The following is a 13201-nucleotide window of genomic DNA, read 5'->3' as shown; positions in this document are numbered from 1 at the left end:
TCATCAGCCTTATAGTAACCTAGAGTAGAGCCCGCTGTGCTGAGGGATTCGGCAGAGACACAGGAGAAACAGCAGCTCTGGCTTCCCACAACCCAGCTCTGATCCCGGTTCTGTAGGCTGGCAGAGGATCAAGCTCATCACAGCTCCTGGATTCTCTCCCTCAAGAATAGAGAACAGCCCCCATACCCTTGCCAAGCCACACCTCACCCCCACCCCCTTGCCAAGTCATCCCTCACACACCCCAGACTGTTCCAGACCTGTAACCTCCAAGTGAGGACCACTGAAATGCAAAGACTACAAAGCTGCACTCTCAAAACTACCCTGACCCTAAACAGTCAGTAGCCACAGTCAGACGCCAGCCCAGGGAGCCTGAGCCCCAGTCCTGGAGAAACTCCATGGCTATCTTCAGTGCCAGTCCATGGGCCTAGCCTCTCAGTACCCCCAAGAGTACTGAGGGAAGGCTTGCCCAGGGGCAGAGACCTAGCAAGGGTAGCCCTGATGTGGCTGTAATGTAAGGCATTGAAGATTAGCATCTGACAGAAGCCAACTGGCAGAAAGAAACCCCTTCTAACTAAGGCTGACCTGTAATAGAGCATGTGTTTAAAAAAAAAAAAAAAAAAAAAAAAAAGTGCATGATGTATAGCCGTCCCCATCTGCCCAGAACAAATCTCACTGAACTTCTAACTTTCTAACTCTTCCCAGATCTCTTACCCACATCCTCACTCAGAGGAGTTCTCTGTTTCTATCACTATCCATGTGCTGATGGTTCAATTTCTTGTTCTGGAATGCAAGAACTTATAAATCCCAGATCCATGCCTGTAAACACCGTGGGAAGTATTCAGAGTGTTCAGAGTGCTGCTCTGTTGGGCCAGGCCGCTGGGACACACACACACACACACACACACACACACACACACACACACACACACACAGGCTCCTGCCTCTATGCATTCCTTGTCCTTTCCCCTGCACTCCCCTGCTCCCCGCACCAGCCCAGCCTGCTTTAAAGAGACTTCAGCATCCTCCAAGCTCATAACATGCAGCTGTCCTCTGTGCTGGGTGAACTTAGAGGAAGTTAAAGGGCCAGAGTCCTAATTTTAATCTCCAAGCCCTGAAAACTAGCCATGTGGCCTTAACTGCTCTGAAGCCCAGTGGTTCATCTGGCAATGAAGAAAATGGCAGGAGCTGAGGGCTTTGCTCAGAGGGTAGAGTGCTTTCCTAGCATACGTAAATCTCTGGGTTTGATTCCAAGCACACATAGACAGTGTGGTAGAGAAAGGCTATAATCCCAGCACTCAGGATGAAGGCAGAGGGGTCAGGCTCAGTCTTAGCTACAGAATGAGTTCAAGGGCATTCTGGGATACAGGAGACCCTGTCTCAAGAGAAAGTCATTAAAAAAATAAAAAAGAATATGGGACTCCCTTCAAGGCTGACCATGCTGTGTGGCCCACAGTAAGTATGCAAGTAATGGCAGTTTCCAGAAGGGCTTCAAAGCTCCCCACAGTCTGAGAGAAACAGCTAACTAGGGAGATCCTTCCCCTGGGTTCCAGGCCAGCCCTTGCAGAGGCTTTCAGAGGCACCTTCAATGTTGTCCAAGACCTCAAGCTATAGATGGTGTACCATGATGCCGGAGTCTCCCAGCCCAGGTCCACCCTCGCCCATTTCCAGCAGAACCCTGACCTCACCCCCCCCCATGTCCTGCCCCATTCTTGTGGTCTCAGATTCTCATGGCACTGCCCTGAAGAAGCCATTGACCATGGGCCAGCTCAGCCTCCGGCCATGCCTGGTCATGGAATGGTGTGGGTCAACTCCATTTGGGATGCCCAAGGTTTTCCATTAAGTAGGGAAGTCCTCCCTTGTTGCTCCAGGCTGCCTACATAGCTAAGCCTGGAATATGTCCTTGTAAGGATTCGCACAGAGTGCTTCCAGACTTTGGAGCCAAGCAAATGGCATCTGAATCTACTTCCAAAGCTGCATGGCCTAGTTCTTTGAGCCTTGCCGCTTGACCTATGAAAGAGGAACACCAGGACAGCTGCCCTCCAGTGCTGTCTGGTGAGCCACGAGCCATCCACAAAGGACCAGCTGGAACCCGCCATTCAAATGGACCTGCATCGTGTCCAGACGATGCCTAAGTCAATCCAGCCTGCTTAGACCCCACATTAAATGCTGCAGATGCCCCTTTCTAAGCAAGAAGTTCTTCTAGCTCCCTCTGGCCTTGACATGTGAGCTTTTCCCCCCGGGTCTGGCCACAATCCCTGGCTCTCTTTCAGGCTTCTCCTTCCCTGTTTCTCATTGTAAGTTTTCCCAAGACCCTGGCCTCTTCTGTCTGATGGTCTCTGCTGGGACCAAGCCATCCTCCTCCAGGAAGTCCTTCACACCTCAGCAACCTGCGCCATTCCCCCTTCTGGGCTTCCCTACTCCACAAACACGGTCCTCACCTGGCAACCGTGTTCCACCTCCAGAAACACTCACCAGCTGCTTATTGAAGTTCTGGACACACTGCTCAAACTGCTCATCCTTAGTCTCATCCGCCTTCCCCAATTTCTGCAGGACCTGCCGGCACAGAAAGAAGGGAGAATCATCAGCTTGACAAGCACAGTGGCTGGAACAAGGGTGCTCTAAAGGGTGGGACACAAGGACAAGAGGGCTGTCACTGCGCAATGGTCAGAGGGTATCCCCACATTTCTGTGTTGGAAAGTTATCCTAACAAGGAAGTGTGGGCAGTTAAGACCCCATGGAAGGTAACCAGGCCAAGAGGACGTTTTCTTCATGAATGGATAATGAGCATCGTTATCGATGGATTAGGTCAGTTATCAAGGGTGGTTTAGTTGTATGGGGTGCCTCAATATCCACACATGATTGGTTCCAGGACTGTCCCAATACCAAATTCCACAGGTGTTCATTCCTTGAATAGAAGTGTGTGGTACTCCATAGTAGTGCACACATCCTCCCTGTACAACACACCAGTTTGATAAGCATCTCTCCTACACGTGCCTAAGGCCTCCGGCCTATAGTGCCAGTGGGGTGTGGGCCTCAGCGGGAAAGAGTTAAGTCATTGAGGACATGTCCTTGGAGAGCTGACTGGGACTCTGTCCCCTTCTCTTTCTTTTGTTTCCTGGTTGCTACAAGATGAGAAACCTTTTCATCCATGTGCTCTCCCCAAATATGACATACCAGCTCGTCCTGGGCCAGCTCTAACATGTGCACCAAACAGACCTGTCCTCTTTTGTTCTGTTTTGTTTGCCTTTTTAAAATTGAAAAACAATTTTTTTCACACATTATATTCTGATTAGAAATTTCCCTTTTCCCAGCCCCACCCAGAACCTCCCACCTCCCTACCCACCCAATTCCACACTTTCTTTTTCTCCCTTTCAAAAACAAACACACACATACACAGATGCCCCACAAAATCAGGTATCTAAGCAAAAGCCACTAAGACACACAAAAAAATGAAAAGTACACAAAAAGACCATTGAGTTTGTTTGCTGTTCTACTGCTGAGCATGGGGGCTGCCCTTAAGTGTGAGTAACACTACTAGTGAGACTCCATTGGAGAGAACCATTTTTTCTTTTGCAAGTGGGTACCAATTGCAGACAGCTTCTCAGGAGTGGGAGCTCTTGTCCACTTCCCTTTCTCAGCACTGGGACCTCATCTGGCTTAACCCTGTGCACGTCCTTTGCATGCTGCCACAGTGTCTAAGGGTGCTTGTGTCCTGTTGTGTCTGGAGGACACTGTTTCCATGGAGTCACCCATCACCTCTGGCTCTTACAATCTTTTTGCCTCCTCCTCCCCATAGGTCCCTGATCCCTGAGAGGAGAGTTTGATGAAGGCATCTGATTTAAGACTGAGTGCTCAGAATCTCTCACTCTCTGCAAGTTGTCCAGTTGTGGGTCTGTCTATTAGTTCCCATCTCTGATGATGGCTGAAAAAAAGCAGCAGATATATGGGTGTGGCAGGATGCCATAAGGAGTCATATTATTGCTCTGTTCCTTTAGTGGAACAGTAGTATTTGGTTTCCCCCCCAGGCCCACAGTCTATCCCGTTTCAGATTCTTGGCCACCTGAGCAGTGCCAGCCATGGGTTCCATCTCATCTCAGAGTGGTTGGTTCCTGACTCACACAATGTTTGTGTTACTGCTGTACCAGCGTGTCTCATAGGCAAGTCACCACTGTAGTCGCATGGTTTACAGCTGGGCTGATGGTTACCTTTCTCCATTGGTAGTGTATGGAGTACCTTCCAGTACCACAAACACTAGTCAGTGAAGCACTAGTTAGGTACCACTCCTAATTCTCTGCACTCAGTGACATGTGTACATACTGTCTTCAGCAACAGGACCTTACCGTCACTTTCTGACCATAATGGGTAATCTTTTTTATGTGTTCTTAGATTCGGCTTACAAGTATTTTATTAAGAAATGTTGCATCTATGTCCATAAGAGAAATATGCTGGTTAGTTTTTAATTTGTTGGGGATCTTTGGGTTAAGTGTCAGTATAACTGTGGCATCATAAAAATTAGGCAATGTTCCTTCTGTTTCTATTTTGTGGAATAATTTGAGGAGTGATGATGCTAAATTTTCTTTGAAGTTCTGATAGAATTCTATGCCCTGACCTTTTTTTTTTTTTTTTCTTTTTGCGGGGGTGGGGGGAGGTACTTTTAATTACAGTTTCTCTTTCACAAGAGGTTATGAGTCTGTTTAAATTGCTTATCTGATCTTGGTTTAACTTTGGTGGAGATAGATGATAGATAGATAGATAGATAGATAGATAGATAGATAGATAGATAGATAGATAGAGATAGATGCCCTTTTCCAGTTTAGTGGGGTACAGATTTTTAAAGTATGTCCTTATGATTCTCTGAATTTCTTTGGTGTCTCTTGTTACATCCTCATTTTGACTCTAATTTTATTGATTTTTCTCAAAGAACCAGCTCTTTATTTCGTTGATTCTTTTTATTGATTTTGTTTCTATTTTATTGATTACAGCTCTGAGTTTGATTATTTCTTGTCATCTACTCCTTTTAGATATAAGTTCTTTTAGTTCTCGATCTTTCAGGTGTACTATTAAGTTATTAATAAGGGATCTCTCTATTTTCTTATGTAGACATTTAGTGCTATGAACTTACCTCTTAAAACAGCCTTCACTGTGCCCCATCGGTTTGTCTATGTTGTATTTTCATTTTCATTTAATTCTAAAAAGGTTTATTTTTTTTTTTAATTTCTGTCTGAACTCATGTTTCATTCAGTAGAGAGTTCTTCAGTTTCCATGAGTTTGTAATCTTTCTGCCGCCTCTTGTGTTACTGATACCCAGCTTTAATCCATGGAGGCTAGATAGGGTGCAGGGTATTATTTCAGTTTTCTTGTATTTGTTGAGATTTGCTTTGTGTTCAAGTTTTGCAGAAAGTTCCATAAGATGCAAAGAAGGGAATTTTTGTGTGTGTGCTTGAGTAAAATCTTCTGTAAATATCTATTAGGTCTGTTGGCTCCAGTATTTGTTTAGTTTTTGTCTGGTTGACCTATTAGTGAGACCTGGGTACTGAAGTCAGCCACTATTGCCATGTGAACGTCAATATATAATTTTAGCTGTAGTAGTTTTTGTTTGTTTGTTTGTGTCTTTTTATGAACTTACTTGTCTTTATATTTGATGTATGAAGGTTTAGGATTGCAATTTCATCTTGGATTTTTCATTTGATGAGTGTGTACTCTCCTTCCTTATCTCCTCTGATTAGCTTTGATTTGAAGTCTGATTTATCAGATATTAAAATGACTACATCTGTTTGCTTCTTAGGTTCATTTGCTTGGAATGACTTCTCCCATCCTTTTACCCTGAGTTGATGGTGAGATGTGTTTCTTGGATGCAGAAGAAAGATGTATCTTGCCTTCTAATTCAATTTGTTAGTCTGTATCTTATTGGGAAATTTAGATGGTTAATATTTGATAGTTACTAATGAATAGTGTTCACTGATTCTATTATTTTATTGTTCTGTGCGGGTTTTTTCTCCCTCTTATAATTTACTCTTCTGGTATTATTTATCCCATGTCTTCTTGGGTGTGCCTGGCCTCTTCAGACTGAAGTTTTCCTTCTAGTGCCTTCAGTAGGGCTGGGGTTGGTAGATAGAAACTGTTTAAATTTGTTTTATTGTGGAATGTTTTCCTTTGTCCACCAATTATGATGAATAGTTTTGTTGGGTGTACTACTCTGGGCCAGCATCTGTAGTCTCTCAGACTGTAGAACATCAGACTGACCCTTCTGGCTTTCAGAGTCATCATTGAGGAGTCAGGTGTTATTCCAATAGGCCTGTATTTATATTTTATTTCATCTTTTTCACTCGAAGCTTTTAATACCCTTCCTGCACTCTGTATGTTTGGAGTTTGGTTATTATGTTCTATAGGGAATTTCTTTTCTGGTCTTTTCTGTTTGGTGCTCTATAGGCTTCTTGCAAGTTGATAAGCATCTCCTTCTTTAGGTTGGGGCAATTTTCCAGGATTTTGTTGAAAATATTTTCTGTCCCTTTCACCTGGGTTTCTTCTCCTTCCTCTATTCCTATTACTCTTATATTTGATCTTTTCATAGTGTCCCAGATTTCCTGGATGTTTTGTGCCTGGATTTTTTGACATTCAACATTCTCTTTGACTGAGGTATTCATTTCTTGTACCTTGTCTTCAATACCTGAGGTTCTCTCTGCCATCTCTTATATTCTGTGGATGAGGCCTGCCTCTGAGGTTTTTGTCTGACATTCTAAATTTTTCGCTTCCTGTTTTGTTTCTATTTCAATTCTCTTTAGTGATTCTATTTCTGCTTTCATGTCTTGAACTGCTTTCATTATTTCATTCAACTCTTTCTTTGTGTTTTCATTGGTCTTCATTAAGGGATTTATTCATAACCTCTTTAAGGTCCTTAAGCATATTCATAACCACTGCTCCTTATCTTATGCTTCAACTACATTGCATTCCTCAAGGCCTACTCTGATAGGGTTGTTGGGTTCTGATGCAGTCATTTATTTGTCTTGGCTGTTCGTGTTTGTGTTTTTGCACTGGGATCTAGACATCTTGAGTCACGATGATCAGGGTGTCTCTAGGGTGTTTTGTTCTTTGGTGTCTGTTGCCCTCTCTGAGTTTTAGGTAAATGGCTGTGGTGACCCTAGTAGAGAGTGCTTCTGCAGGCCAGAGGATGGCAGAAAGGAATGGAAATGGGCTAGGAGGGAAGGCTAAGGGGGTTGTATGAAAGACCTAAGAAAATAGGGCCTACACCAAGAGGCAGAGTCCTAGGGAGTAGAGACACATGGTGCAAGTAGCCTGCAGTAGGACAGAGAATAAGTCTGGACAGACAGGGATGAAATGACTAGGGGGGACTTGGGGTCTGTACCAATGATGGAGTTTTCAGTGAATGGAGTTTACATAGGAGGAGGAGCTCCTGCAATCAGGCTACTATAGGAACGACTCAAATTAAGTCTAAACAGAGCATAATGGGAGATCAGAATAGTGAAAAGTGCTTACCCCAGTGCTCAGTGCGGCCACTGTGAGTCTCTGGTATCACTGGGGGTGATTCTGGGTATCCATGGCTGACACAAAGGAATGTAGACGGGCTAGAAGGGAAGGCTAAGACGGTCCAGGAAAAAGAGCTAACCAGAGGCAGAATGCCGAGGGAATGGAGGTGGGGTGGGAGGAGGGGCACTGGCAAGCAACCTGTCACAGGGCTAAGGGAAGGACCCACCTTGTCTTTTAGGTCCATTGTCTAAAGTCTGTTACAATAACAGCAAACTGACTAAAACGTTTTTCTGGCTCCTTCCTTCCTTCCCTTCTTTCTGTGTGTGACATATGCCCTTTATGTCCACAGGGGTATACGCTTGTGTGTGCACCTGCATACAAGGGTCGAAAGTCAGTATTAGGTGCAGTTACTCTCCACCTTATTTCTGAGACTGAACCTGAAGCTCTTCTATTTGACTAGCCTGGCAGTCAATGAGTTCCAATGCCCTGCTCCTCCAGCCCTGTGGGTGCTGAGGATCTGAACTCAGGTCCTCAGGGTTATCCAGCATGCACTTTACCAGCTGAGCCACTGCCCCGATCCAGAAACATTTTCGTTATAAATTATCCTGCCTGTATCATACCAGGAAAGAGTAGATGAAAACAGTAAGACCGGGGCCCTCAGGGCTCCAAAGTTCTACCAACAGCCAAGATGGAGAATCTCAGACAGGCTGTCATGACATCACCACGAAGAAAGCCTCAGAGACAGTGTAAGAGACTGCTTGTCCCTCCCTACTGATCTCACTGCACGGCCGGGAGCCCCACCCATTCAAAGTGGGCCTAGCAGGAAAGGGGCCAAACATGGTGTCCTTGCATACTCCGATGACTCTGCTGCCTCTGCCAAGGCCCATGACACTGCAGGGAGGCCCAGAATAGGCACAGAATAGACCATCACAGACCAGAGAGGGTAATAAGGGCTCTTGGGCTTGGCTGGTCACTTAAAATCAACTTCCTACTTGAGTAGACTATTAGAAGTGACATGGACATAGGCACTCTGTTTCTTCCTCCATTGCCCAGCAGTCAACACTGAACCCAACCATACTGACTCTTAGTCTTCCACCTACCCACATATTTATACACATCATACACACACACACACACACACACACACACACACACACACGTGTACTCCCAACTGGAAGCCTCCAAAGTGGCCTGCTTCTGGTAACCTCTGGCCCTCCTCATCAGTGTTGGGGAAATGAGGTGTCGGACAGAGGTATGGTGTTAGATGTGCAAGGGTAGGAGAGGTAAACCCAAGACTAGGAGAGAAGCCAGGTCAAAGGGCTAAGAGGAAGCCCAGAACAGAGGGTCTGCCCAGAAGTGCTCCCCACTTTCTCCCTGGGCCTTGTTCTCCAACCCCAGAGCTCTCCAGGATAGAAAGGGGAGAGAAGAAAGGCAAAAGGGGACAGACAGCCCAGTGATCATGGAGCCCATATGCACATGTTCTGATACACACCTCCCTTTGATGACCTGAGATAGGCTGTGTAGTCTGGAAAGTACACTTGGCCCCTTTAGGTCCTCAGCTAGGACCTTCCCCATCCCATGGCTCTCATGGACATTCCCCATCCCATGGTCCTCGTGAACCTTCCCCATCCCATGGTCCTCGTGGACCTTCCTCATCCCATGGCCCTTGTGGACCTTCCTCATCCCATGGCCCTTGTGGACCTTCCCCATCCCATGGCCCTTGTGGACCTTCCCCATCCCATGGCTCTCGTGGACCTTCCTCATCCCATGGCCCTCGTGGACCTTCCCCATCCCATGGCCCTTGTGGACCTTCCCCATCCCATGGCCCTTGTGGACCTTCCTCATCCCATGGCCCTTGTGGACCTTCCTCATCCCATGGTCCTCGTGAACCTTCCCCATCCCATGGCCCTTGTGGACCTTCCCCATCCCATGGCTCTTGTGGACCTTCCCCATCCCATGGCCCTCGTGAACCTTCCCCATCCCATGGCCCTTGTGGACCTTCCCCATCCCATGGCCCTCGTGAACCTTCCCCATCCCATGGCCCTCGTGGACCTTCCCCATCCCATGGCCCTCGTGAACCTTCCCCATCCCATGGCCCTCGTGGACCTTCCTCATCCCATGGCCCTTGTGGACCTTCACTGACCCACTGCTCCTTTTCCAGCACCCCTACCCCAGGAGTTACGGTACACCCGGTCCTTCATGGCCATCTCTTGTCAAGCTGTATTCGAACACAGTAGATCAACCATAGCCTAATATCTCAACTATGAGCCAAATAAATCTTTCCTTTTTAAAGCCTGATTGTCTCCTGTACTTGGTACAGTAACAGCAAGTTTGCTAATCATCCCACCTATATTATGCCCTGCATCTCTGCTAAAACCACAAAGGTGATGCAGATATGGGAGTCAGGAAAGATGTGGGGAGGGGGTGGCAGCTCAGATAGAGAAGAGAGACAACGGATATGTCATATTGTAGGGGAGTGGGATAGCTAATGGTTCCAGGTCACAGGATGGAAAGGGGTAAGAATGGTAGAAGTGGCCAACAACTTTGTAATCTTTCTTCTCTACAGTGGTAAGGAACGATGACAGCAACTATGGTATAGCCAAGGGCCAGGAAAGTGGCCCCCTGCAGGTCCCTCCTCACCCAAGTGCTCCACTGCAGACATCTGAGCCAATGAGACCTTGTGGCTACTGGGTGTGTCAAGCTCAGGGTCAGCAAGCCATCTGCAGTGGAGTATAGCTATGAATACAGCCAGACACAAAATGATGGAACATTAAGTTATTTTGCAATTTTTTTATATAATCTGACTATATGGTTGTTTATTGAGCATAAACTCTGTAGGGACTCACAGCCGGAGAGAAGACAAACTACCAGGGCAGATTCCTATCTATACCATCCACACCAGCATCCCACCACACCCTGGCCACTGAGGGAGGCCTTCCTGACCAGCTCTAGTCCCCAAGAAGCTCCCTAACATGAATATGCTCAGCCACGCTGGGAACTGTCCCCATTCTGGGGTTAGGAGCACAAGATACTCACTTTAGGTCCTTCACCTTTGCATGCATGTACACACACACACACACACACACACACACACACACACACACACACACTGACAGAGCCCACACATCTCTTTCATGGCGTCTCCTGTGCTGAGTTCACAGACACGGAGCACTGGGGAAGCAGGGGTCCTCAGTATCTCGGGCAATGTGGACCAGGAGAGGAGGAGCACACACAGAACATTAAGCTGAGCTATGAAGGAGAAGGGTAGAGTGATGGTGACTTCAATGGCACCCAGTATCCAGAGCTCTGTAGAAGTAGAATAGAGCAAAGAGGGAGGTTCCAGAAGCATCAGAGAGACATGTGAGAGACTGGGGAAATGGCTCCGTGGCTAAACTGTTTGCTCTGTAAGTCCTAAGGACTTAAAAGCCCAGGAGCTTCAGGGAACCCTCCTGTCTCCACCTCTGCCCTAGCCATGGTGTGCTGGCATCGCAGACACTGCATGGTTTCCAGAGATCTGAGCACAGGTCATCACACTTGAGTAGTAAGAGCTTTACCACTGCCCCACCTCCCAAGCCCCAACTTTCCCTTCTGCAATGAGCTATCTCTATCACTATCTATGGGTTGCTGGTTCAACTCTTGGTTGTAGGACACACTTGAAAATCCCAGTGGGTGTCATCTAGAATCTAATTCACACTTATAACAAAAGAAAGTCCCAGACCTTCAGTGTCACAGCAGCACATACTCACCCTGCATGTCTCATTTTATAAAGGACAAAGAGGAGCCTTTCAAGTGGGACAAAGGATAAGACTCTCACTGGCCACACCTCCACGTCTTTGTGCCTGCCAACACAGGAGGTCATTAAGCAGGCCCAGAGCCAGCACTCCAGGAAGCCTTATCAGTACCACTCAATGTCACCTCCTATCAGAGCTTCCTTTCCTCACATCCTCAGCCCTTGGCCAGATGTGAGCAGAGCTGGAGTGTCTGTCAACAGCTGCCTGGACACCTCGACTGATGGCTCCAGACCTCCTTCCGCAAACATCCAGCTGCACTGCCCCTCTGCAGCGGCCAACTGAGATGGCCACTTCCCCTGGGAAGGCTGAAATGAGGTGTCGGGCATAGGTCAGTGCCTGTTGGAGCCACCTGTGCCTCTGGGAAGGGAGGAAGTCCTCCCCAAGCCCCCCAACACCCAATGTGGCCTTCCTTGTGACCCAGAGTAAGAGCATGAGCTCTGGGCTCAGTCATGTCCCTGAGTATATGAGCCATCCTGCCAAACCCTCCAACTCTACAACAACCCACCCCCCCCCACACACACACACAGAGGCAAAACCCATACAAAAAGTCCAATGGCCCAGAGGGGGAGGGAAGGCTAAGTCCCCAGGGCAGGCTTGTTTGAACTAGAGTCAGATCTTCCCTACTGGGAAGCCTGGTGAATGCAGAGGCAGACAAGTCAATCACTGAACCTTAGACTCTGGACAGTCACCTCCTAGGCTAAGACCCTCCCACCATCAGCGCCATGGTGAGACCAAGCCTTCTGACCTTGTGGGGACACGTGGACAGATGGTCAAATGAACGGATGGATGAACACACAAATACACTCACACACACAGACACACACATAGAATAGGCAGGAATAAGCACACATGCACATGTACACACATAGAATAAGCAAGAATAAGCATGTTCCAGAACCCAGGGCCAAACCCAGGAGCCCAGGAGGAAAGACCATGGGAAGCTGCAAAGCCCATGCGAGGCAGGAAAACTGAAGTTCTCTGCTATCCTGCCTGCCACGGGAAGCAGACAGTGAACTCCACCCACCATTCACCCGGTTTAGCCACACTCCAACACACAGGCATGCCTACACACAGACATGAGAGCACACACTCATGCACCTCCCTCCCAGGACCCACCACTCCATCGCTGAAACCCTCAAAAAGTCATCAGGCCTTCACCTTCCTCATCATCTCCTCCCGGCGAGTCTGAGCTGTAGCCATGACAAGGAAGTCTCCGAGTGAAGCTTCACCCAGCCAGTAGAGCATCACCCCACCCTCCCCACCGAACTTCTTCTTCCCAACACAGGCTGTGGTTGGGGACCGCAGAGACAGGATGTACACTCTAACGCTCCCACAAACTCAACACTCGGGCTGACAGGATGGGAGTCAAAAGGCCCTGTGAGAAACCAAACAGGGCTCCTCTGTGGGAGGCAAAAGTGAGGAAGGGACCCAGAAGCAGGCCAAAGGTCTGTCCACCTGCCCAGGTACCCGGAGTTTTAGACTGATTCCCTGACACTCCAGAGTATCCTCCTGCACCCCTTGAGTGTGCACACGTGTGCATACACATACAGGACAGAGCTGGGATCAGCCAAGCTAAAAGCTTTGGTCCAGAACATAGAGGGTACCTCCCACTGTCCCTCTGCTCCATACTTAAAGGGCTTCCTGGGTGGGCAGAGGCAGGGTGGCCAGCTGCAAGCCTTATAGGGAAATCTTGGGAGATACAGGGATGTGAAAAGACAGACCAGGGGAGCAGGAGTGGCCAGAGGTGGCCTCTAGGCAGAGAAGGGACACGAGGTCCTCCCACCTCCCTCTTCTGCCCCAGAGGGCTCTCATCCATGCCCACAGACTAGGATGCCAATGGCAGAGGTGAGCAGCAACAATGTCCACAGGGTCCATTCTCCACTAAAGGCCCCTTAGCCTCCACACCCTTCCCAGCCCCCTCTTAC

General features: G+C 47.9%; 1 protein-coding gene across 9 annotated transcripts in view; it reads right to left on the bottom strand.

Annotated features, from left to right (window-relative positions):
- Bin1 (bridging integrator 1) overlaps positions 1-13201 on the bottom strand; it is a 58405-nt gene that overhangs the window by 26045 nt on the left and 19159 nt on the right. For all 9 annotated transcript variants that reach the window (XM_051202436.1, XM_051202427.1, XM_051202428.1 and 6 more), the window contains exon 2: positions 2473-2553. In XM_051202436.1, the coding sequence (XP_051058393.1) occupies positions 2473-2553 (81 nt within the window). The remainder of the gene's footprint in view (positions 1-2472; positions 2554-13201) is intronic.

This window comes from Phodopus roborovskii, unplaced genomic scaffold, assembly GCF_943737965.1.
Source record: "Phodopus roborovskii unplaced genomic scaffold, PHOROB, whole genome shotgun sequence".
Lineage (NCBI taxonomy): Eukaryota > Metazoa > Chordata > Mammalia > Rodentia > Cricetidae > Phodopus > Phodopus roborovskii.
Note: the sequence above shows the minus strand (reverse complement) of the source record. Positions and strands in the feature narration are given on the sequence as shown.